Source organism: Neophocaena asiaeorientalis, unplaced genomic scaffold, assembly GCF_003031525.2.
Source record: "Neophocaena asiaeorientalis asiaeorientalis breed wild unplaced genomic scaffold, Neophocaena_asiaeorientalis_V1.1 scaffold114, whole genome shotgun sequence".
NCBI lineage: Eukaryota > Metazoa > Chordata > Mammalia > Artiodactyla > Phocoenidae > Neophocaena > Neophocaena asiaeorientalis.
In genome coordinates, this window is record NW_020173116.1 from 3,814,330 (window position 1) to 3,837,306 (window position 22,977).

The following is a 22,977-nucleotide window of genomic DNA, read 5'->3' on the forward strand; positions in this document are numbered from 1 at the left end:
AGTGTTAAATATCTGCCGAGCTGCCCGAAGCTTCTGAGATGACAATAGGGGGAATGGAGAACGTGGAGGTCTTCACTTCTGAGGGCAAAGGCAGAGGTCTGAAGGCCACTAAGGAGTTCTGGGCTGCTGACGTCATCTTTGCCGAGCGGGCTTATTCCGCAGTGGTCTTTGACAGGTACGGAATGTGGGTTGTCTTCTTTTCTCCCATTGGTTTGGCCGGTGCTACATTCTCGAATACTTTGCTCTCAAAATCAGCAGGGAAAGGGATACAATCCAAGTGACCATTGATAACGCAGGGCACTCGGACAGCTAAGTGTTTGCTGGCATGACTGTTTCTGCAAACAGTCATGGCCAATGGGATTCGCTCTGGTGCCTGGGAGGGTTGCAAAGGTGAGCAAAGGCTTTGGGGCACGCTCTCAGAACACCAGTGAACTTGGCTGAGTGGGAGTGCTGTGTGTGGAGAGGGTGGAGGGACAGGGAGTGGAGAGGTGGGTGTGTTGCCCTAGGAAATGTTCTCGTATGGAAGCCTCCATGTTTTTAGCTTCTGAGGTGTAATGAATATATTAGAGGATTAAGTCATTGATGAGACTTTAAAAAAGTAATTGTAAATACACAAGTAACTCTGGAATCCACTTACCTTTAAAAATTAGAATATCTCCAATGAACTGCAATCCCCTTTCACCTTTCCCACCCCATGTCCCAGTCCCCTCTGTCTTTCCTCAGAGGTAACCCTTGTTATGATTTTAATGTGTTTCCTTCTAGAATGTTCTTGTACTATTACATATATCTCTATCTCTATCTATCTATCTATCTATCTATGTACCTGCCTGCCTATGTATATCCGTACTTATCAAGAAGTATGGCTGTCGTTTGTCTGTTTTTTCTTTTTAACAGAAACGGTGTCATACTTCTTTTTTTTTTCTGACTGCGCCATGTAGCTTGGGGGACCTCAGGTCCCCGACCTGGGCTTGAACCCAGGCCATGGCAGTGAAAGCCTGGAATGCTAACCACTAGGCCATCAGAGAACTCCCAATTGTATCATACTTTGGATGTCATTCTGGAACTTGCTGTTTTCACTCAACAACATGTTTTGATTTATATCCTTATGGGAATTATAAGTCTATAGCCACTTCTTTTAAATCCTCAAAGATCTGTGTTTTTCCTGCCCACACGTAGATCTATCCATGTTGATACATATGCTGTATGGACTGCTGTGGATTTTAACTGCTGTGGATTGTCTACCCTATAAATATATGAACTTTTGAAAATCTATTCCCCTATTGAGAGACATTTGGCGGTTTCCGATTTTTCATAAAAACAAACATTTCTGTGATCAAAATCCTTGACCATGTCCACTTGTATACATGTGTGATTATTCTCTAGGATAAATGGCTAGAAGAGGAATCACTGTGCCATAGGGTGTGCTGTTTTCCATTTTAATAGGATCTCCAAAGTGGCTCTATTAAATTACATCCCCATTTCCCCACAATCCTGTCCATACTCGACCACCAAACTTTTAAAGTAGTACTAAATCTTTCTTTATTAACAAAACAAAACAAAACCCTGCACTGTGATAAAATCATGACAGTATCCTCTGAGCCCCAGAACTGGGGTGACCTGCCTGACGTTGAAGTGGTCTGAATTAAGATGGCCTCTGATAATCTAGGCTTTGTGGTTGGCTCACTGTATGACCATCCTGAGAATAGGCACGGCTTTTCGGAGATAATTTGAGTAGCATTCAAATTCTCATTTCTTCCAGTTTACCAAGACCTTCAGGGAAAAGGCAGTGAACAGAGTATACGGCTAGCTACAGCTGAAGAATTTAGGGGGGCTGAGATGGCAGTAATACCTCTTCAAGGGGAGCGTGTCTTTATTTACTTGTGTGTGTGTGTTGGGGGCAGTTGAGGAGTCAGCTGGATTCAGAATTAAGACACAAAAAGCTAGAAACACAGGAACGCTGAACAATGATCTTGTTACCATTGCTGAGTTGCCACCTTGCCTTTTATGGAACACCTCTGTGGGTGTCTCCAATTCCCTAAAAGCCAATATAGCCAATCACGTTTCGTTTTCAAGAGCATTTGGAATTGAGCAGGTTTTCTTTCCATTACAAGAGTAAAACTTAGGAAGAAAAAAAATGTATTTTCACGCGAAGCTAGCATTAACATTGTTGTCTATTTCCTTCCAGCTTATTTTAAAACATAGGTTTCATTTGTACTATTAGCTGGGATCTTATAAACTATCATGGCTTTTCATTTAATGATTTAAGTACCTTCTGCATTACTATACTCTCTTCATAAACATAGTATTTAACGGCTGCATGCTTTTTGAGCACTCCTTTATAACTGGACATTTAGGTTGTTTACCTCTTTTTCTTACTATAAAGAATTCATCGTTCATTTGAAGTAATAACTATAAAAAACTTTATGTTGTGGATAAGATTCTAATAAAATCTTATATTATTGTTACAACACTAATAAAAATTAGGATGATTGGAGTAAAGAATCTTTAAAATGATTAAAAACAATCTAAAAGACTATTTTAAAAAGTGATTTACCCAGCACACCTGAAATTAACACAACATTGTTAATCAGCTATATTTCAATAAAAAAGAAAGATAGATATTCAAATTACTGTTTCACAATTTAAAAAAAAGTGATATACTCAAACTCATCCCTGCACAGATTAGGGAACTGCTTGGGTGCACCTGAGACAGCCCAGAGAGGCATCAGAGGAAAGCTTTGCTCTGTTGAGACTCAGCCACTGTAGAGGAGAAAACTGACTGGAGAGGTAGGACCAGGTGACCCACAAAAGTCACTCTATAAAAGAGGCACCTTCTAATGCATGTTATTGCAAGCCATGTTATTTCTGCCTTACCCTCCAAACACAAACATGAAGAAAGATTTTATCTTTAGTTGAGTACTGCATTAAATGAAAATCTCTTCTTGCAAACGATATGTGACATGTACATGTATGTATATATGTATGTTATGAAGCATTACAACAAATGAACCCCTGTGAAACCACCATCCTACTTAACTAGAACATTCTAATATATGCATCTTCCCTATCTTTCCCTATCCTGTCTCATACTTGTTGCAAAGGTAACTACAGCAGTATCCTGAATTTTGTGTTATTTATTCCCCTGCCTTTTGAATACTAGTTTTATCACACATGTACATAGTCCTAAACAATGTATACTTTAGATTTTATAGTTTATTTTTCATCTTTTCTATATAGCTTTTTTTTAAAGATTTAATTTTATTGATTTTTGGCTGCTTTGGGTCTTCGTTGCTGCGTGCAGTCTTTCTCTAGTTGTGGCGAGCGGGGGCATTACTGGTTCATAATATACGTGATATTCAGCTTTAAAATATAATGCTGCTGGGCTTCCCTGGTGGCGCAGTGGTTGAGAGTCCGCCTGCCAATGCAGGGGACGCGGGTTCGTGCCCCGGTCCGGGAGGATCCCACCGCGGAGCGGCTGGGCCCATGAGCCATGGCCGCTGAGCCTGCGCGTCCGTGAGCCTGTGCTCCGCAACGGGAGAGGCCACAACAGTGAGAGGCCCGCGTACCGCAAAAAATAAAAATAAAAATAAAAATAAAATATAATGCTGCACTGTGTCATGCTGACTTGCAAGTTGAATTGCGTCTTTGCTAGAATAGACTGGGCTTAGCATTAAGAGCAACAATCCAGGACTTTATAATACAGTCCTTAGTCTGGTTAGGATCTCTTTAATTTTGCTTGTTGGAAAAACAGCTGGTCTGCTTAAACATAAAGGAGCAAGAATAAAAGAAAGACAATCCATTCAGACCTGGCAAATGTGTAGCACTTGGGCTACCATGATCCCTGGCAGACATGGCTAATCAATCAGGCAACTCCTTTCTTCTGAACTCCAATTTGGCCTCAGAGTTCTTTCTAGCAGGGTACTCCAGGGAGCCACTGCTAATCAACCAAAACTGGTATTTAAAAGAAAGCCTATTTGCCGTCCCTTTTAGGTATTTTGGGTTGGGTGCTGGAAAGGGATGAAGGCGAAGTAAGTGGGTAAGGTCAATTTACCAAGGAGTTGTTTTACATGGATTTGGTCTTTCAAAATGGATGAGACCCCAGGGGTGGTGAAGGGGCTGTTCAAGGTTTCTCTCTGTCCTTCTAGCTCTGTACTTTGAGGGTTCCCAGTTCCAGGGAGGACAGAGAATAGGAGCTCCATGATTCCTTAGCCTGACTGATCTTGCTTATTTCTGCATGAGGTGGGGCTAATATGGAAATTCATTATGCTCTCTTGTATAGATTTTTTAAAAACTTATTTTAGAAAATATAGGAAAACCAAAGTAAGAAAATAAAAATTCTCTGCAACCTTAGCATTTACAGAAAACTACTGTTAACCTTCTGGTATATATCATTACAACTTTTTTTTTCTTTAAAAATTGAGGTATAATTGGCTTCTTACAATTCTTTTATGCAAATATGATGCATATAAAATATTTTCTTGATCCCAGCGATTTGTAGGTGGAGGGTGGTGATGGGAGAGGAACACTGTCAAATGCTTCCCTAAATTCAAGATATTAAAATATTTGGGGGAGGTTATTTTACAATGAAAGGAATGTGACACAGTATAGTATTTTATCAATTCTAGAATACATGTTTCATTTCAACATCTCTGAAGTCATGGTGTGTCCTAAAATCTATGGCTCATTATGATTTAATTGGGAGCATTTTGATGCTGTTGTTTCTTAATGGTAAAAAAAAGTAGTGCATTTAATAATTGACAATATCTTAGATTCAATGTAATTAACATATACATTTTTTCTTTACACGAAAGTGGAAGTATTGTGCAACTTGTCTTCTTTACTTCACTATATATTGTGAGCAACTTTCCAAACCTTGATTATCCTTTCAAAGCATTTTTAATGACTGTATAATATTCCTTTTGTTGACTGTTGTTCATCAGTTTGACAAGTGTTATATTTTGGATATCAAGGTTCTTTCCTACTTTTCCTAGTGGATCTCTCCTTATGTCTCTGATTATTTATTAAAAATGAACTAGAAATATATATTTTGGATTCAAAAGACATTTTTAAGGCTCTTAATATAGATCTCCATTTCACCCCACCAAAGGGGATCAAACCAGTTTTCTCCATGAGCAGTAGAGCATTTGCCTCTCCTTCCCAACTCTGGCCAGCATGGAAAGCTATCTTTTACTTTTGTATTTTCCACCTTAACCTTTAAAACTTATTTTAGCGTTATTTTGTTTTGAAATTTTTTATTATTATTAGGGAGATGAAAGGTCCTTAAAAATATGTTTATTGGGGAATTCCCTGGAGGTCCAGTGGTTAGGACTCCGAGTTTCCACTCCTGAGGGCTCAGGTTCAATCCCCGGTTGGGGAACTAAGATCCTGCAAGCTGCACAGTGTGGCAAAAAAAAAAAAAAATTTTTATTGGTCGTTACATTTCTTCTTTTGTGATTTGTCTGTTTTATATTGATGCCCTCATTTTAAAATTATGTGTAGCTCATTTGTTTATTACTTCTCAATGTTCAAGACTTCTAAATTTTCTGAATTCTTTTGCATCATTTTGGTTTCTTAGCTCATTGGATTTCTTTTCTTTTTTTTAATATTTATTTATTTGTTTGGCAGCACTGGGTCTTAGTAGTGGCAGGCGTGTCTTTAGTTGTGGCATTCAAACTCTTAGTTGTGTCATGTGGGATCTAGTTCCCTGACCAGGGGTTGATGCTAGGCCCCCTGCATTGGGAGTGTGCAATCTTAGCCACTGCACCACTAGCGAAGTCCCCAGCTCATTGGATTTCAATTCTTTTATAGTCTTCAATTAGTTTTGACTTTCTTTAATATTTCATGTCTTTTATATTTTAAACTATCCATTTTTCTCATTTTACATGTATCTTTTTTTTTTTTTTTTTGCGGTACGCGGGCCTCTCACTGTTGTGGCCTCTCCCATTGCGGAGCACAGGCTCCGGACGCGCAGGCTCAGCGGCCATGGCTCACAGGCCCAGCTGCTCCGCGGCATGTGGGATCCTCCCAGACCGGGGCACGAACCCGTGTCCCCTGCATCGGCAGGCGGACTCTCAACCACTGCGCCACCAGGGAAGCCCTTACATGTATCTTTTAAAATGATGTCTAAGCTTTAAATTTCTTTTAGTTTACTTTTATTCCAGTTACTTATTGTCATTGCATCTTTCATTTTCCTTTTTTAGCTTATTTAGCTCATTTTACACCAAATGGAATGAGAAGATAAATAGTTTTAGTCTTAAGTGTGACTCAGGCCTCAGCAAGGAGATTGGATCCTTATCTCTTCTGTGCTTGGTCTTGGAAGGACCCTTCCAGCCCTCTGAAGTACAACCTCCATCTTTTCCAAACTGTAAAATCAATCAGTTGGTTAACCCAGTTGACCCACAGACTAAGGTCCATGGGGCACAATTTATTACAATATGAATAAAGTCACATCATCACCATCACCTTCAAACAATACCCACAACCAAAAGATACATGCTCAGCCTGGAATAGATTCCAAAGAATTCACCAGGGGCATGAATTTGAAGCATGTTTTACAGTAACATTGAAAAACTTCTCCTAATAGCCATCTACCAATAACAAACTGTTATTTGCAAGAAAGAGGGTTCTGAACTTTTTCTTTTTTAATTGACAGAAGAGTAAGAAATGGGCACCTCGAGCAGAAGATACAGAGTCATATTTCAGGTCAAAATGGGAGAGATAAGAAGTCCTAGCCAGAGCTCAAGCCATTTAAGAAGGTCTTAGATATCCTTACCTTTAGAGACACCAACTCACAACATGTCAAAGTGTAGTTTTGCTTACCACTTCTGAATGGACTTTCATAACGCTGCTTTTGAAATTGTTATTAAATTCCAGTTTGCATTTTTGTTTTTGTTTTTAAAAAAATTGGAACTATTAAAAGGTGTTATCAGTCCCAATCCTTTTCCTGGGGCACCTGCAAGCTTTTAGGCCTTTGACACTGAGCTTCTATTGCCTGATAGGTAGAACAGGTCTGTTGGCACAGTCTGGAGATGGAAAGCGCTATTTTCAAGGTTGTATATTTCCTGGTGACAACCAGGCAGAGATGATGTACACGAAGAGTCGGGCCATAGAGGGGAATTGAGTCATGTGACCCTGAGGATCTCTTCCAGCCTGAGATTTCTGGGTTGCACCATGTCTTCAGTACATGCAAAGGACTCCAGTTCAGGAAGAGAAGGGTGCTAAGCTAATATAGGAATAAAGCTTGTTCTGATTATTATTTTATTTTAGCATCAAATACAAGATATGACATAGGAAATGTGCTTGTGGGCATCTCTAGAAGCCAAAAATACGATTTGATTATTCTTTTTTTAACAGTCCCAGATGTCTTGAATTTAGAGTATATCTAGCCTACTGGTTCCTAACCTGAGTCCACGGATCCTTAGCTAAGGAAACACCTATAATTGGAGGATCAAAGTTTATGTGGATGTGCATGCATGCTTTTTATTTCTGAGAGAAAGTTATCTTTTTCAAAATGATGCTCAACCTAGAAGAAAGTCGAGACCCATTGAATTCATACAATCCTCTCTTACAGATGAGGAAACTGAGGCTTTCCCCAGGTCACAGGAGTGAGTCATAGGGCAGGTATGAATCTCCCAGGATCTTGTCTGTCATCATTTCTCACTGCCTCCCATCCCCTGACACACAAGTGGGCCCAGCATTGCCTACTTAATTTTCTTTTGTTCTTGTCAGGCCAATGAATATTATTTAACCTTAATAAAAGAAAGAATACACACCCTTCAATTTCAGAAGAATAAACATCTGGTTCTGGGGCTTGAGAATGGTTAGATCCAAAAACTCATAGGTAAGAAATAGAAATATACATGTGATTATACAGGAAAAAAAAGTGTTTATAATAACAAACCAATGTATTAGTTTCCTACTGTTGGTGTAAAAATTACTACAAATTTAGTGGCTTAAACAACACAAATTTATTATTGTACAATTCTGGAGGTCAGAGATCTGAAATGGGTCCACAGGACTACGTTTCCTAGACTTTTCTAGCTTCTACAGAATGCCTGCACCCCTGGGTTTTATCTTCAAAGCAGCTACGTAGCATCTTCTCCTCCTCTGACCTCCGGCCTCCTTATTAGGAGCTTGTGATTACGTTAGGCCACCCAGATGATTCAGGATTACCTCCGCATCTCAAGGTCCTTAATCTTAATTATATCCGCAAAGTCCCTTTTGCCATGTAAGGTAATTCGCAGTTTCCAGGATTAGGACATTGACATTTTGGGGGGGGCTAATTTCCAGCCTATCACAACCAATCATATGAATTTCCTATTAATCCAATTTATCACAAAAGATGTTAAGAAGTGGCAAGGATAGTGGATTTTGTTTTTTAAGTTCTTGACTAGCTCCTAAATGATTCTGTTTAAAGAGTTGAAAGTGCCCAAGAGAATATGAGAATATCTATCTATCTATCTATCTGAGTAGGGAAAAATAAAGATGAGAACATGAGAAAAAGAAAGGTATTTCAAAAGAAATTACTGTCAGCTGGGCCTGTTTGAAAATCAAACCGACTATGAGCTTCTTCAGGTCTCGTGGAGAGAGTTGGGCTTTCAGCCCATGTAATTCTATGTGGGCCCATGGGAACACCAGAATTAACCATGGCATATGCACAAACACAAGTGTAGCCTTTAATCTGGTAACAGCTGGTGGGTAGGTGGTTGGGGATAAATGATGCTATAAATGGAAATCATTTAATAGAGGGATTAGAGAAATTCCTGAACAGATAGTTCAGAAAATGAGTAACTGTGAAAGTATTCAGGTTACAGCCTTAAACATTGGCACTTGATTTTAAGGGTAACCACAGTAGATTTAGAAATATGCTTTTAATTTGGTGCTTTAACTTAGCTGTGGAGGTCAGATGTGTTGAAATGTCATATGACCCGTTGTGAGCTGTGTTGCTAAATTTTGTTAACTAATCCTTAAATGCAGAAGTTTGGGGATAATAGCCTTTTAAACATAGATTAGGTCAAATGCCATGTTGTCCCCATAACAATGTCACCTTCACTCATTTGCCTCTAAAGATGTGTTCTGAGCCTGGGAAGAGGGGTTTGGTCTCAGGTAGAATGTGGGAGATGCATCCAGGTCTGAGTGGGGCGTGTGAACCTCGTCCTGGGAGTCGCGGCAGAGAAAATCTTGAGAGGTGCTATTTTAATGAAAGAGATGTTAAAAATAAATAGGTAATCCCTAGGTCTGACCTAGGGATGCAGTACCACCTAACTTCTTCTGCTAAGGTAAATAATCATGCAAATGTGAATCCAGTGATACCCCTTAAGTGTTGACGCGGGCCATTTAAAAAGGACATTAGGTAGATGCCATAGGGAAAAGAAAGTTAGTGTACCAACTCTGGCCGTGTTTCTCCTCTCTGCAGAAGCCTCCAGTGGCTTCCCTCTGCTGCAGAATAAGGACTTGCTACTGAGAGTTGCATTCCAGGTCCTCCACAGTCTGGTCATTTTTCCAACATCTTTTCCCCATACGGTGCATCCTGTGATCTGGTCAAACATCTTCTCCTCTCTCCTATATGTGCCTGCCCCGACTCCTCCCCCCAAGGAAGCCTTTGATTCATGCCAGTGCCTCTCTGTGGTGGAAGAATTTGACCTTCTGAGTACAACTCAACTCATCTTTAGAGGGTCAGAACAGTGCGTACCCCCCTCCTCGGTGATCACCCTTCCAGATTCCTCCCTCCCTCACCTTGAACCCTGCAGCAGGTTCCCAGCACTCCTGGATGGCATGCCTCACCTTGCTTATATGTGTTTATGCCCCAGCCCAGCCTTGGGACTGCCTGAAGGCAAAGTTTGTATCTTCTTTGTCTTTAAGGCCCTCTGTCACCTAGCTCAATGCACAGCACATAATAGAAGCTCAATAAATATTTTTTAATAAACTTAAACATTTTTAATTTACTTTTAAAAATTGAAGTATAGTTTAAAAAGAATATAAATAAAAACAAAAAATTAAAAAAATTGAAGTATAGTTTAAAAAGAATATAAATAAAAACAAAAAATTAAAAAAATTGAAGTATAGTTGATTTACTATATTATATTAGTTTCAGGTGTACAACATATTGATTCAATATTTTTATAGATTATACTCCATTTAAAGTTATTACAAAATAGTCTACATTTCCCTGTGTTGTACCCTTATGACTTATTTCTTTATAGCTTATTTATTTTATACATAGTAGTGTGTACCTCTTAATCCCATACCCCTATCCTGCCCCTCCTACTTTCCCTCTCCCCACTGGTAACCACTAGCTTGTTCTCTATATCTATGAATTTGTTTCTGTATTGTTATACTCATCCATCTATTTTATTTTTTAGATTCCACATATAAGTGATAACAAACAGTATTTGTCTTTCTCTGTCTGACTTACTTCACTAAGCACAATACCCTCTAGGTCCCTCCACATTGTTGCAAATGATGCCCGATAAATACTTGTAAAAGAAGAAAGAGGGGAAGGAACAAGGAAGAAAGACAGAATTTAAAATATTGTAAAGCTCTCTGGGTACTTGAGGGATGTGACGTTCTTTAAGACGTGTGCCCTCCCCCTCGATTTTTGAGGGGAGACCACTTTGCAGGATGAGAGTTTTTAAGCAGCCCAGGAAGCCAGCACTGCTGGTCCAGTTCTCTCTGGTTGTGCTGTTGGAGGACTCATCCACCTTGCAGGCACCTTCTATTTGCACTTATCTGTCCAGTAACTGGTTATTTCCATACAAGGAGCTGAGCAACAGCTGCCTTTCCATCCCACTTGACTCTGACAGATGACATAGCCCAGGGCTGCAGAGCAAAAAGTGAGCGGGGACCGCTGGCTGGGGCAGGGCACACTCAGGGCTGCAGGCAAAGCAGGTAGGCTTGGTGGCTTCCTCTGCCTTCTGTGCTGAGAGCAGTGTCAGCCCTCAGGGATAGTGAGGATAGTGATGACCTGTACTCTAAAGGCTTGTTGTGAAGGTTTAACACAAGAGAACTGCTAAAAAACATCTCTTTCAATTGCAAAGCATTGTGTGAATGGGACTCTTGTGGGGACTGGGAAAATGAGACTAAGGAGGAGAAATGAGGCTTGGTGAAGGCCACTAGCTAAGCTGGCTGGAAGAAGCACTCTTTCTCCTGTAATTTAAAAAGTGGTTTTAAGTGGGAGAGGGATAAATTGGGAATTTAGGATTAACAGACACACACTACTATATATAAAACAGATGAACAAGGACCTACTCTATAGCACAGGGAACTATATTCAATATCTTGTAATAACCTATAATGGTAAGGAATCTGAAAAAGAATATATATTATATATATGTATGTATAACTGAATCACTTTGCTCTATACCTGAAACGTTGTAAATCAACTATACTTCAATAAAATAAATAAATTAAAAAGTGGTCTTCGAACTTTAATTGAGGTATAGTTGATGTGTGATATTATATGTTACATGTGTACAGTATAATGGGTCACAATTTTTTAAGTTTATACTCCATTTTTAGTTATGATAAAATATTGGCTATATTCGCTGGGCTGTACAATATACCCTTGTAGCTTATTTTATACCTAATAGTTTGTATCTCTTACTCCCCTACCCTTATATTGCCCCTTCCCCCTTCCCTCTCCACACTGGTAACCACTAGTTTGTCCTCTATATCTGTGAATCTGCTTCTTTTTTGTTATATTCACTAGTTGGTTGTGTTTTTAAATTATTTATTTATTTATTTATTTACTGCGGTACGTGGGCCTCTCACTGTTGTGGCCTCTCCCGTTGCGGAGCACAGGCTCCGGACGCGCAGGCTCAGCGGCCATGGCTCACGGGCCCAGCCGCTCCGCGGCACGTGGGATCCTCGCGGATCGGGGCACGAACCCGCATCCCCCGTGTCGGCAGACGGACTCTCAACCACTGCGCCACCAGGGAAGCCCGGTTGTGTTTTTTTTAGATTCCACACATAAGTGATATCATATAGTATTTGCCTTTCTCTGTCTTATTTCACTTATCACTTCCCTCTAAGACATCACATCTTTTAGATGCTCTCATGGTGGGGAAGTAAAGAAGGGGTGATATTTCTATCACGGAAGTACCCTTGGGCCCCTACCTATAGGTTCTCTTCCAGTTGGGAAGTCGTCCTCTGTGGCGGCTGCCTGGGAATTTGTGGGTGCTGGAGGAGAGCAGGTGCTCAGAGATCACCTGGCCCAACCTCTGACACCTACTGAGGACTTGTTCTGTGCCAGGCTCTTAGCTGCTACTTTACACGTTGTTTCATTTAATCCTCGAATCACTCTGAGAGTGGGAGAATTTTGGAACTTCTTTGTAATTTTCTTCTTGCTTGAGTTTTTTAAGATACCAAGTACGTTTCATTAAAAAATAATAGTTGGGGCTTCCCTGGTGGCGCAGTGGTTGGGAGTCCGCCTGCCGGTGCAGGGGACGCGGGTTCGTGCCCCGGTCCGGGAGGATCCCGCGTGCCGCGGAGCGGCTGGGCCCGTGAGCCATGGCCGCTGAGCCTGCGCGTCCGGAGCCTGTGCTCTGCAACGGGAGAGGCCACAACGGTGAGAGGCCCGCGTACCGCAAAAAAAAAAAAAAATAATAATAATAATAATAGTTGGACTTCCCTGGTGGTGCAGGGGTTAAGAGTCGACCTGCCAGTGCAGGGGACGTGGGTTCGATCCCCGGTCCGGGAAGATCCCACATGCGGCAGAGCAACTAAGCCCGCGCGCCACAACTACTGAGCCTGTGCTCTAGAGCCCATGAGCCACAACTACTGAGCCTGTGCTCTAGAGCCCATGAGCCACAACTACTGAGCTCGCGTGCTTAGAGCCCATGCTCCACAACAAGAGACACCACCGCAGCGAGAAGCCCACACACGGCAACAGAGTAGCCCCCGCTCGCCGCAACAAGAGAAAGCCTGGGTGCAGCAACGAAGATCCAATGCAGCCAAAAATAAATAAAAAATTTAAAAAAGGTAATAGTCATTTGTCTAAATGATATCAAGATCTAAGTGTTGCTATTCTCATTTTCACATAAGGAAACGAAGGCTCAGAGAGGTTAGGGTACTTGCTTGAGGTCACACAGTCAGTAGATACTGGAATCAGGGGCTGAACTCAACTCTGACCTACTCCAGGTCTGACTTTCTGTAATACCCATCCCCCCACCAACAAAAAGAGATGGAGACCAGAAAGACAAGCTTTTTTTTTTTTTTAAACTTCCCCTTCCTGCCTACCTGATACTTCCATACATACTGCCCCCCTCCCGCCCCCCAAGAAAAGGTAGAATTTAGGTTATCTCTCATATCTACATTCATGCTACTTAAAGCTGCAGCATCAGTATCACCTGGGAGCTTGTTAGAAATGCAGAATCTCAGGCCCCACCCCAGACCTGCTGCATTAGAACCACATGATCTCTGATGACGTGCACGCACACTAAAGTTTGAGGAACCCCTCTCTGCATCAGACCCACCCTCTTCCTTCTTCCTAGTTCCAGCCTCGTGGCTAAGCCTTAATGGTAGGTGGGGTGATGGAGAGAAAGGTCAGCCTCATCTCAAGGAGATCTAAATTAGGAGATAGCTCATAATACTTCCTGGATTTCACCAGCTTTTAAAAATTGACTCTAAGTCCTAAAAAAATTGTGGAATGAGATTTAAACAGGTGTGTGAGCCTGTAGAAAATAATTTGGTGGTTAACATTTGGAACCCACTATGTGTTCACTAGGAGAAAAATCATTTCAGATTGATCACGTTTTCTTTCCATGAAAAGGAATTAAACGTTTATTATAGCAAAGTGATTGTAAAGACTCTCGTGAGACAATATGAAGGTGAAATATTATTGAACCGATAGTTGCATTGAGTCAAGGCCTGATAAGGGATTATATGCATGACTGTAAAGGTCTCTCCATCACCCAGACTGGGGTGAAATCTATACTGTAGCATCTTGGGGCTCTGTCCCCAGCCTTCTGGTCAAAGTAGCAGTAGCGGCATAGTTATGATGCGCTGAGGATTCTGTGCAGCTGTAAATATGCCAGGCTAATTCTACTCTTCCTCTCTCGTTGGGAAAGCTTAAGGGAATGTAAGGGAGAGAGGAAGACATTATTATGGGAATAACCTTGCATCTACTGTAAGTTATAAATAAGCACTAACCTTTCATGCCCTTGAGTACTTTATGACTAGTAACGAATTACTAACATCACACCTCACAGCAGATGGGGGCACAGCAGTTTGTGGAGCTGGCCGCCCATCACTTCCACTCTCTCTCTGAGCCAGGAGAATACATCAGATAACATCTGTGACATCAGTAACCTCGTCAATCTTTACTCCTGCAAAACACGCCGAGCTATGACATACATCATAACGTGTAGACTTCATTTTGTGTAAAACATGTCATGTCTCATGTCCCATCATATCGTAAGTGGTTACGATGTTTTTATTCTTTGGGGAAGGGGACATTCCATTTCAACAATGAGAAGAATATGTCGCACAGTATGCCCTCTCCCGGGCCACGGTGCCAATGACAAGTGACTTTTGGCAAGAGGATTGGGAGGAATTTCCAGCCACTCCCTTGGCTTGGGAGACTTCCTTGGTTCCTCCGTTGTGATCCAGGAATACCCTGTGGCCCCCCTATTATAGTAGGTGCTCATGTTGCATGGTGATCCCAAGTTCAAGTGTTCATCCAGCAACTTGTGGTATTCCCGGTGGCTAACGCATGAAGGTTGTAACTCTACGACCTCTTGCTGAATTAAATCGAAGGGCTCATATGAAGAGCACAGTAAAGTTCCCTACACTGGTTTCACTTAAAAAATATCTGCCAGAAGCATAGCTACAGCTAGAGGGGATCTTTGGAAACCCAAGCCCCTCATTTTGAAAAATGAGAATCTGAAGCTTAGAAAGACAAGGACAGCCAGTACCCGAACCCCAGTCCCCCAAAAGCCAGTGTGGTGTCCCCCGATCACAGGTTTTCTCCCTCCATTTCCAGCCTTGTGAATGTTGTGTGCCACACGTGCTTCAAGAGGCAGGAGAAGCTCCACCGCTGCGGGCAGTGCAAGTTTGCCCATTACTGTGACCGCACCTGCCAGAAGGATGCTTGGCTGAACCACAAGAACGAGTGTTCGGCCATCAAGAGACATGGGAAGGTGCCCAATGAGAACATCAGGTCAGAGCTCGGCCCCGGGGTGGAGACTGGGATTCCCAAATGTCAGGCGGGGGATGGCGGCAGGGGCAGCATGCCCAGGTCCAAGCAAGCTGGGATGAGTGCAAATCAGGAAACAGTCTCAAAGAGACAGAATATGGTCAATTCTTCCGTGCTCTCCCTTGGTCTGGGAAGCCCATCTATGAGGGGATCTCCACTGGTGGAGCTGGTTGCAGACTTGTCCCGTGCGGCTCCCCAGCGTTTAATTTTTTATTTTATTTTATTTGTTTATTTATTTTTGGCCGTGTTGGGTCTTCGTTGCTATGTGCGGGCTTTCTCTAGTTGTGGCGAGCGGGGGCTACTCTTGGCTGCGGGGCACGGGCTTCCCATTGCAGTGGCTTCTCTCATTGCGGAGAACAGGCTCTAGGCCCACAGGCTTCAGTAGTTGTGGCTCATGGGCTCAGCAGTTGTGGCTCACGGGCTCTAGAGCGCAGGCTCAGTAGTTGTGGCGCACGGGCCTAGTTGCTCCGCGGCATGTGGGATCTTCCCAGACCAGGGCTCGAACCCGTGTCCCCTGCATTGGCAGGCAGATTCTTAACCACTGCACCACCAGGGAAGCCCCCCAACGTTTACTTTTTAAAAATTGATCTGCCTGTGTCAAAAAATTAATGAGTGGCAGAGAGTCACCAAAGTGTCCCTTGGTCACAGGCTTTATCTTGTGGGCATGGGCTGCCTAACGGTTAACAAGTGGGCCTTCTCTGTCCTCAGAGTGAAGTAAGGCCCTCTGTCTCATACTCAAAGTTCTGTACTTTCTATGCTATATAGCACGGGGAGATCAGCTTTGTGACGACCTAGAGGGGTGGAATGGGGAGGGTGGGAGAGAAGCCCAAAAGGGAGGGGATATAGGTATACATATAGCTGATTCACTTTGTTGTACAGCAGAAACTAGCACAACATTGTAAAGCAATTATAATCTAACAAAGATGTAAAAAAAAACAAAAACAAAAAACCTCCCCAAAAAACAAAAAGTAAAGTTCTGTGCTTTCTAGGGCCCTCCCTCTTGTCCCACGTTAACCCCCGCTTCTCCTCCAGAGCCCTTTGCTCCTTCCTGACCAGGCCTTCCTTGCCCCTGCTCCCTGCATATGCACGTTTGGGGCTGCCTCAGGGCCTTTGCTTATACTGTTTCCCCTCTTAGATTGTCTTCTCTGCCTTCTCTCTATCTAATCATTAAGAATGTGAATAAGTTCACACATGATGTCGACATCCACTACCTCACTTTGTCTCCTAAACACCTCTGTGTTGGAGGAGGTCATTGAGAGGACACGACTTCCGGTTGACCTGCAAGCTGGACCCAGGTCTTCATCCCCTCCCCTGTCCTTGGAATGTGCTCGCTTGCCTTCCCCGCCTCCCAGAAGCTGCCCAAGAATGTGGCATTGAGATTGTAATGTGGTGTTGAAATCATCTGGAAGGTATGACTGAACCCAGTGAAGGCCTCTTTATAAACTCTAAAATTCGGCTGGCAGGGGACAAGATCTTTTTTTTTTTTAATTTATTTTTTTTGTGGTACGCGGGCCTCTCACCGCTGTGGCCTCTCCCGTTGCGGAGCACAGGCTCCGGATGCGCAGACTCAGCGGCCACGGCTCACGGGCCCAGCCGCTCCGCGGCACGTGGGATCTTCCCGGACCGGGGCACGAACCCGCGTCCCCTGCGTCGTCAGGCGGACTCTCAACCACTGCGCCACCAGGGAAGCACCCAAGATCTTTTTATCTGTGGCCACCCAAGACAAGCCTCCTAAGTAAGTCCCCTGCTGATTCAAACTGCCACCCACCAATCTGGAGTGGTCAGCCTCTCTTCCTGCCCTCTGTGGATGGGGGCCAGTTTGTGAACCAACACTCTGCGGGTTAGCACGGCAGGGGATACATATTATCCTCACTTTACTTGCCACTGGAGAGGTTCAGGGAGGTCAAGTGACTTGCCCAGGGTCACACAGTAAGAAGTGGAGTCGTCAGACTCCTTCTCCAGTGCTCATCTTAGCCGCACAGTCAGGAGAGACCCAGGCTGCCGCACCTCACTGTGTCCCCAGACCCCTTCCATGATTGCCCAGACCCACGTGACCTGGCTTCTGCCCACCTCTCCACCTTTATGTGATTTCCTCTCCTTGCTCCCTAGCTCCAGTACCCTGCTGTTTCTAATCGTGCCAAGCTCTTTCCCTGTTCCTTTGTACTCGCTGCTCTTTCCCCATCTGCACAGGGCGGGCGCTTGTTCACTCCGCTGGCAGCCAGGGTGTGCCTTGTCAAGCCTCCCCACATCACCTTGGTTTCCGCTCCCTATCAGGTCACCCTGTTTGATTTGGGGCATAGCACTTAACAGTAGTTTAGATTATCTTTTCAACTTAGGTCTCCCCCACTCTAAGAAGCTTCATGCTACAAGAAATTCCATTCGTCTAGTTCAAAACGGTGTCTTGGGCCCGACCCTGTGCCGGGCGTGTACTAGACTCTCAGCAAGCGTTTGTCGAACGACTGAGCGCAGCGAGGCCTCTCTAACCCCGTCCCTCTGCGCAGGCTGGCAGCGCGCGTCATGTGGCGGGTGGAGAGAGAGGGCGGCGGGCTCACGGAGGGCTGTCTGGTCCCCGTGGACGACCTGCAGAGCCACGTGGAACACTTCGGGGAGGAGGCGCTGAAAGAGCTGCGGGGGGACGTGGACACTTTCCTGCAGTACTGGCCGCCCCAGAGCCAGCAGTTCAGCATGCAGTACATCTCGCGGATCTTCGGCGTGGTAAGATTTCTCCCAAAGTGGCCTTGGGGCTGGGCTGGCGCCTGGGATTGTCCGACGAAGGACCTTCCAGATGCTGCCAGGTCCGTGTGGAAGGGGAGGCCAAGTGAAGTGCTGGACGGGGGAAAGAGACCTCACGTGACGAACTTTTACCCAGTTCTCTTTCTGGTCTTCCTTTACTCTGAGGTCACGCCTGCTGTGGCTGAAGTCAGCACCCCAAGCGTAAACTACTCATTAGCTCTGAGCGGTAGATTTTGATGGTGATTTACCTTCTCATTCGTCTGCATTTCCTATATTTTCTCTTCTCCACATTGAAAACGAAGACCCAGTCACTATCCCTTCCTGCCCACCAGTCACTTTGGAAGTAAGACTCTTCCTTTTCCCACATCTGATGTGCTGATCGTGGGGAACCAGGGAGAGGAGAGTAGGGGCTTTCTGGAGGGCAATGCCTTGAGCAACCTATCCAGACCTCTTGAAGCCATGAGGGTCCGGGAGGACGGGGGGGGAGCCCAGGGGATCAGCAGTCTCAGGCCGTGGGCTATGGGGGCATGTCTCCCATCTGGCAGGCCCGGCCCTTTGTGGGGTGCTGGTGAGTGGGCTGAGGAAGGGGTTATTGTGGTAACAGCGTGATCACACCCAGCATCTCTCACCATGTGCCAGTGCTTCTGTAATAGTGAGAGTTCCCCAGAGAAATAGAACCACAAGGATGTACTGTGTGTGTGCATGTATGTGCATATATATATATATATATATAGTATATTATACTCTATGCATTATATTATGGATAGCATATATATATTATATATGGAGACAGAGAGAGAGAGGGAAGATTTATTTTAATGAACTGGCTCTTGTGATGGTGGGAGCTGCTGGTAGGCCATCAGGCTGAAGACCCAAAGAAGAATTGTGGTTCAAGTTCAAAGGCAGTCCACTGGCAGGATTCCTTCTTGCTCAGGGGCAGTCAGTCTCTGTTCTATGAAGGCCTTCAACTGATTGTATGAGGCCCATCTCCATTGTGCAGGGTAGTCTGCTTTACTCAAAGTCTACCAATTCAAATGTTTATCTCATCCAAAAAACACCTTCACAGAAACATACAGAATAATGTTCAACCAAATATCTGGTCACCACAGCCCAGCCAAGTTGACAGAAAGATAACCATCATAGCCTTCTAGATATTATTTTGTGCAGTCTTTACAAAACAAGATGAAGTCCGTGGTTTTAACATTCCTATTTTATAGAACAGACAGCCTAGGGCCAGAGAGGTTACAGGACTGCCAAAGGTCACACAGTGAGCTGGTGTCCAAGGAAGGTCTAGAAGCAGTCTGTCTGATGCCAGAGTTTCTACTCTCACATGTGGAGTTTCTATGCTCCACAGCCTTGGTGTGAATGGGTGTCATAGACTATCTTGAGTATCTCTAAGGTGGTCTGGGGACTACAGCCAAGGATGCTGTAATCACCAAGGTGTAGAGCTGAAAGGACCCATAAAGATCATCTAGTCTAACTTATTCAACCTACAGATGGGAAAACAAGAGCTCAGAGAAGAAAGAAATTTACCCAAGGTCACACAGCTTATTAGTGGTACTGACGGGCTTAACTTCATGTACTTGCTGAATGACCAATGAGATTGATGGAGAAAGTGACTGTCCTCTAGTATCAATAACAAATAGCTATGTGCTATACAGATCAGTATATATCTATAAATGTATATTGTGTTATAAATATTATGGATAGCATGTATTTATATATATGATTTTTACATTTGGCAGAAACTTGTGTGCAGATATTAATGTATCCTAGGTAATATTTATTCTTATACATTTTTTATACCCTGAGAGCAGACATTTGGAATCTATGTCTATAAAAAATAACTTTTTTTAAGGAAGAAGAAAGAAATCAGGTGCCGTATAAGCAGTAACCAATTTGATTTGCCTGCCATTCAGAGATAAATATTGCACTCATCAGATTTTAAAATTGTGGACAGGGAGTACAAGGTATCCACCAGACACAAAATAATCAAAAACAGATGTTAATTTTATTTTATGAATAGTTATAGGAGTTGAGAGTAGTCAAAGGTAGCAGAGGAGACACACACACACAAAGCAGAGAAGGGCACAGAGAGAGAAATCAAGATAGACGCTGGGGAAAACTCGTGAGACCCAGATACAGGAAAAAGGAGAAACTTCTCAGAACCAAATTTCCATCTTGGGCATTTTTATTTTTATTTTTTTATTTTATTTTATTTTTTGACTGTGCCACACAGCTTGTGGGATCTTAATTGCCCGACCAGGGATTGAACCTGGGGCCCCGGCAGTGAGAGCACCGAGTCCTAACCACTGGACCACCAGGGAATTCCCACTTGGGGCCTTTTTAGAATACAGCTACCCAAAACTTTCCAGACTCTCTAAGCATTTCCAGGATGAGACCAGGTTTTCTATTTTTTAAAAAACTTTCAACAGCTGGAGGGTGTTCTGTGCCAAGTCTATGTTAGCTGACTCTCATCTTTTCCCCTGGGTAGATTAACTGCAATGGTTTCACGCTCAGTGACCAGAGAGGCCTGCAGGCAGTGGGTGTGGGCATCTTCCCCAACCTGGGCCTGGTGAACCATGACTGTTGGCCCAACTGCACGGTCATATTTAACAACGGCAAGTGAGTATGTCTTCAACTTGGGTTGGTATGTTGGGGATGGGGAGACCTTATGGTATTGTCTCTACCCTTGATTTAAACCAAAAGGAACCTGTTGAACCTGAGCTAGCATGGATTCCAAATGGACAGAAAATAGAAATTTTATTCTAGAATAATTGTGAATAGGAGAAACATAATGAGGAAGATGGCAAAGAATTCCACATGAGTAATTTTGGAGTCTCTGTATGTTTCTTGAGGTTGCCTAGATATGTTAGATAAACCTCTAACTACTACATAATTTAGAGCTTGAAGCCTGAGATTTTCTATCTAGAGGTCATTGGAGAACATCATCAACTGAGAAGGCGCTTGGCAGGAACAGTCAAGTTCCCAGCAGAAATCAGAAGGCACACGCAGGGGTTACCCTAAGAGAAGTTAGTAAAAGGACAATTGACAGAAGTGTGGGTAGAGTTGAAGAAACTGACAAAGAATGGTGAAATGTCCAGAGTCTAGTGACAGAATGAAACCATTACCAGCTTTTGACCTGGAGGGGCAATGGAGGAAGTACTGTTCTCGCAGCTGGTGAGAGCTGTAGCCATGGGAGGGGGCCCTTTCTCCCTGCCCACCCCCGCCACTCCAACAGCTTGGCTGTACCTGTAGAGAAACCAGCCACTGCTAGAACCGTGGTGAGGCAGAGGGAGAGCCGAGAGACTAAATACCCCAACCTCTTTCTCCTCCCATCTTCTGATCTCCTCCCAGGGGCCAAACCCCAACCAGAAGCCAGAGGGCCAAGGAACCTGGGTGATGAAGCCCTCAGAGGTCAGCCCTGCCCCCCTGGAAGGCACAGGTCAGGGGACAGAAGGGCAGAGAATGGAATTTGGGGTGGGTCGCAAATGGAGGAGAGTCAGCAAACAGGATGAGCCCCTCGTTGTCCATGGCTTAGGCTGGGGGGCTTTGGGGGAATGAGGCCTAAACAATATTTCTTTTGCTCTTAGAGACGAGCTCTTATGACAGGTGCCAGTTGACTCTAAGCCATCAACAGTGAGCAGGCTTCCCCCAAAGATAATGGTTTCTGGTTCTCAGCCAAGAGTCAAGCTTAAGTCCCAATAGAGCAAGGGCTCTGATTTCCCTTTTCCTTCCTATTTCTGGAAGCAAGGGCGTGCATGCCAGTAGCACTTGAGAAAGTCACTCAAGATAGGACAGTTCATTTTGCACCCAGATGATTGTCTTTCCCCAGCATTTGTATTTCCCTTTGTAAGCCTCTTGGGGTCACCGGCCTGGACCTCATGGAATCCTCCCCAGAGGAGCTGGTGTCTGGAGTTACCCTGGTTGGCAGAGAAGATCAGATTCACATGTGGGGCTGGTCTTTCTGGACACCACTCCCCTAAGTGGTGGTGACCCAGAGCTCTTCTTGTCACCACATGTAGCAGCCACAAGAACCTGGGGGCCCTTTCTTCAGATCATCACCAGTGCCCGCTCTGGCTTCCCTGCATCCACGAATTTCGAGCAGCCACATTGTACCTGAGCTTCTTGGATGTTGTGCAAGAGGTGACTGCAGTCACTGTCTAGCTGCCTGCCATAGTGGAAAGAACACTGGACGCGGTGTTAGGAGCCCAATTCTAACCCCAGTAATTTCTGCATACTTCCTGGGTGATGGGTCTCCAGACACAGTTCAAACTGTTCCCCAAATAGACATTCAAAGAGGCCACCCTTATTTGTCCAAGACGCTTGTTAGTGGGATAATAATAGCCTCCCATGTGTTTTCTTAGCACTCTACTTTTATTTTATTTTTTTGGAAAAGAATGCCTGAAGGAAGGTTTATTTCAGTAGAAGAGAAAGCTGAGCCAGCGTTTGAATCATCCAAAGATCGCTTGATGCCAGTTCTTGGTGGGCACACAGCTGGGGACTCTAAGTTGAATCCCTTATTGGTGTACCACTCAGAAAACCCCAAGGCTCTGAAGGGGTACTCCAAGCCCAATTTGCCCACGATTTGGCGCTCAAACAGGACTGGGCAACCTGGAGCATCTTTCATGAATGGTTCACATACTTTTTGTGCCCTGCCATTGAAAAATACTGTAGCATTTCTACTTTTAAATGCATTGTCTCGTGACGGTCTCATTACCAGGTTACAGATGAGAATACTGAGGCCCAGGGAAGTGAAGCAACTTGGCCAGGGCTGAATCCCTTTGAACCCAGAACTTCTCATTCCAAATCCAGGGCACTTTCCACTACAGCAGGCTGCCTCTTGTTAAGGGAGCCCAGCTAGGAGGGGCTGGGATAGAGATGGTTGTGATGACCAAAGCTTTGATGGCATAACCTGGAGTGCTGTGCGTCCTTGCTAGCCATACGGGATAAGCCAATGGTAATGATTTCCATTTGGGTGTCTGTTTTGTTTTTCAGTCATGAGGCAGTGAAATCCATGTTTCACACCCAGATGAGGTGGGTCAGTCTTT

General features: G+C 44.0%; 1 protein-coding gene across 2 annotated transcripts in view; it reads left to right on the forward strand.

Annotated features, from left to right (window-relative positions):
- Positions 1 to 22,977, forward strand: part of SMYD1 (SET and MYND domain containing 1) — a 36,460-nt gene continuing 13,483 nt past the window's right edge. Inside the window, exons 1-5 of one of the 2 annotated variants that reach the window (XM_024743947.1) lie at positions 1 to 175; positions 14,981 to 15,157; positions 17,695 to 17,908; positions 20,421 to 20,551; positions 22,925 to 22,963. In XM_024743947.1, coding sequence (XP_024599715.1) covers positions 39 to 175; positions 14,981 to 15,157; positions 17,695 to 17,908; positions 20,421 to 20,551; positions 22,925 to 22,963 — 698 coding nt within the window. In that variant the 5' untranslated portion in view covers positions 1 to 38. The remainder of the gene's footprint in view (positions 176 to 14,980; positions 15,158 to 17,694; positions 17,909 to 20,420; positions 20,552 to 22,924; positions 22,964 to 22,977) is intronic. The other variant, XM_024743948.1, reaches the window with a different exon arrangement.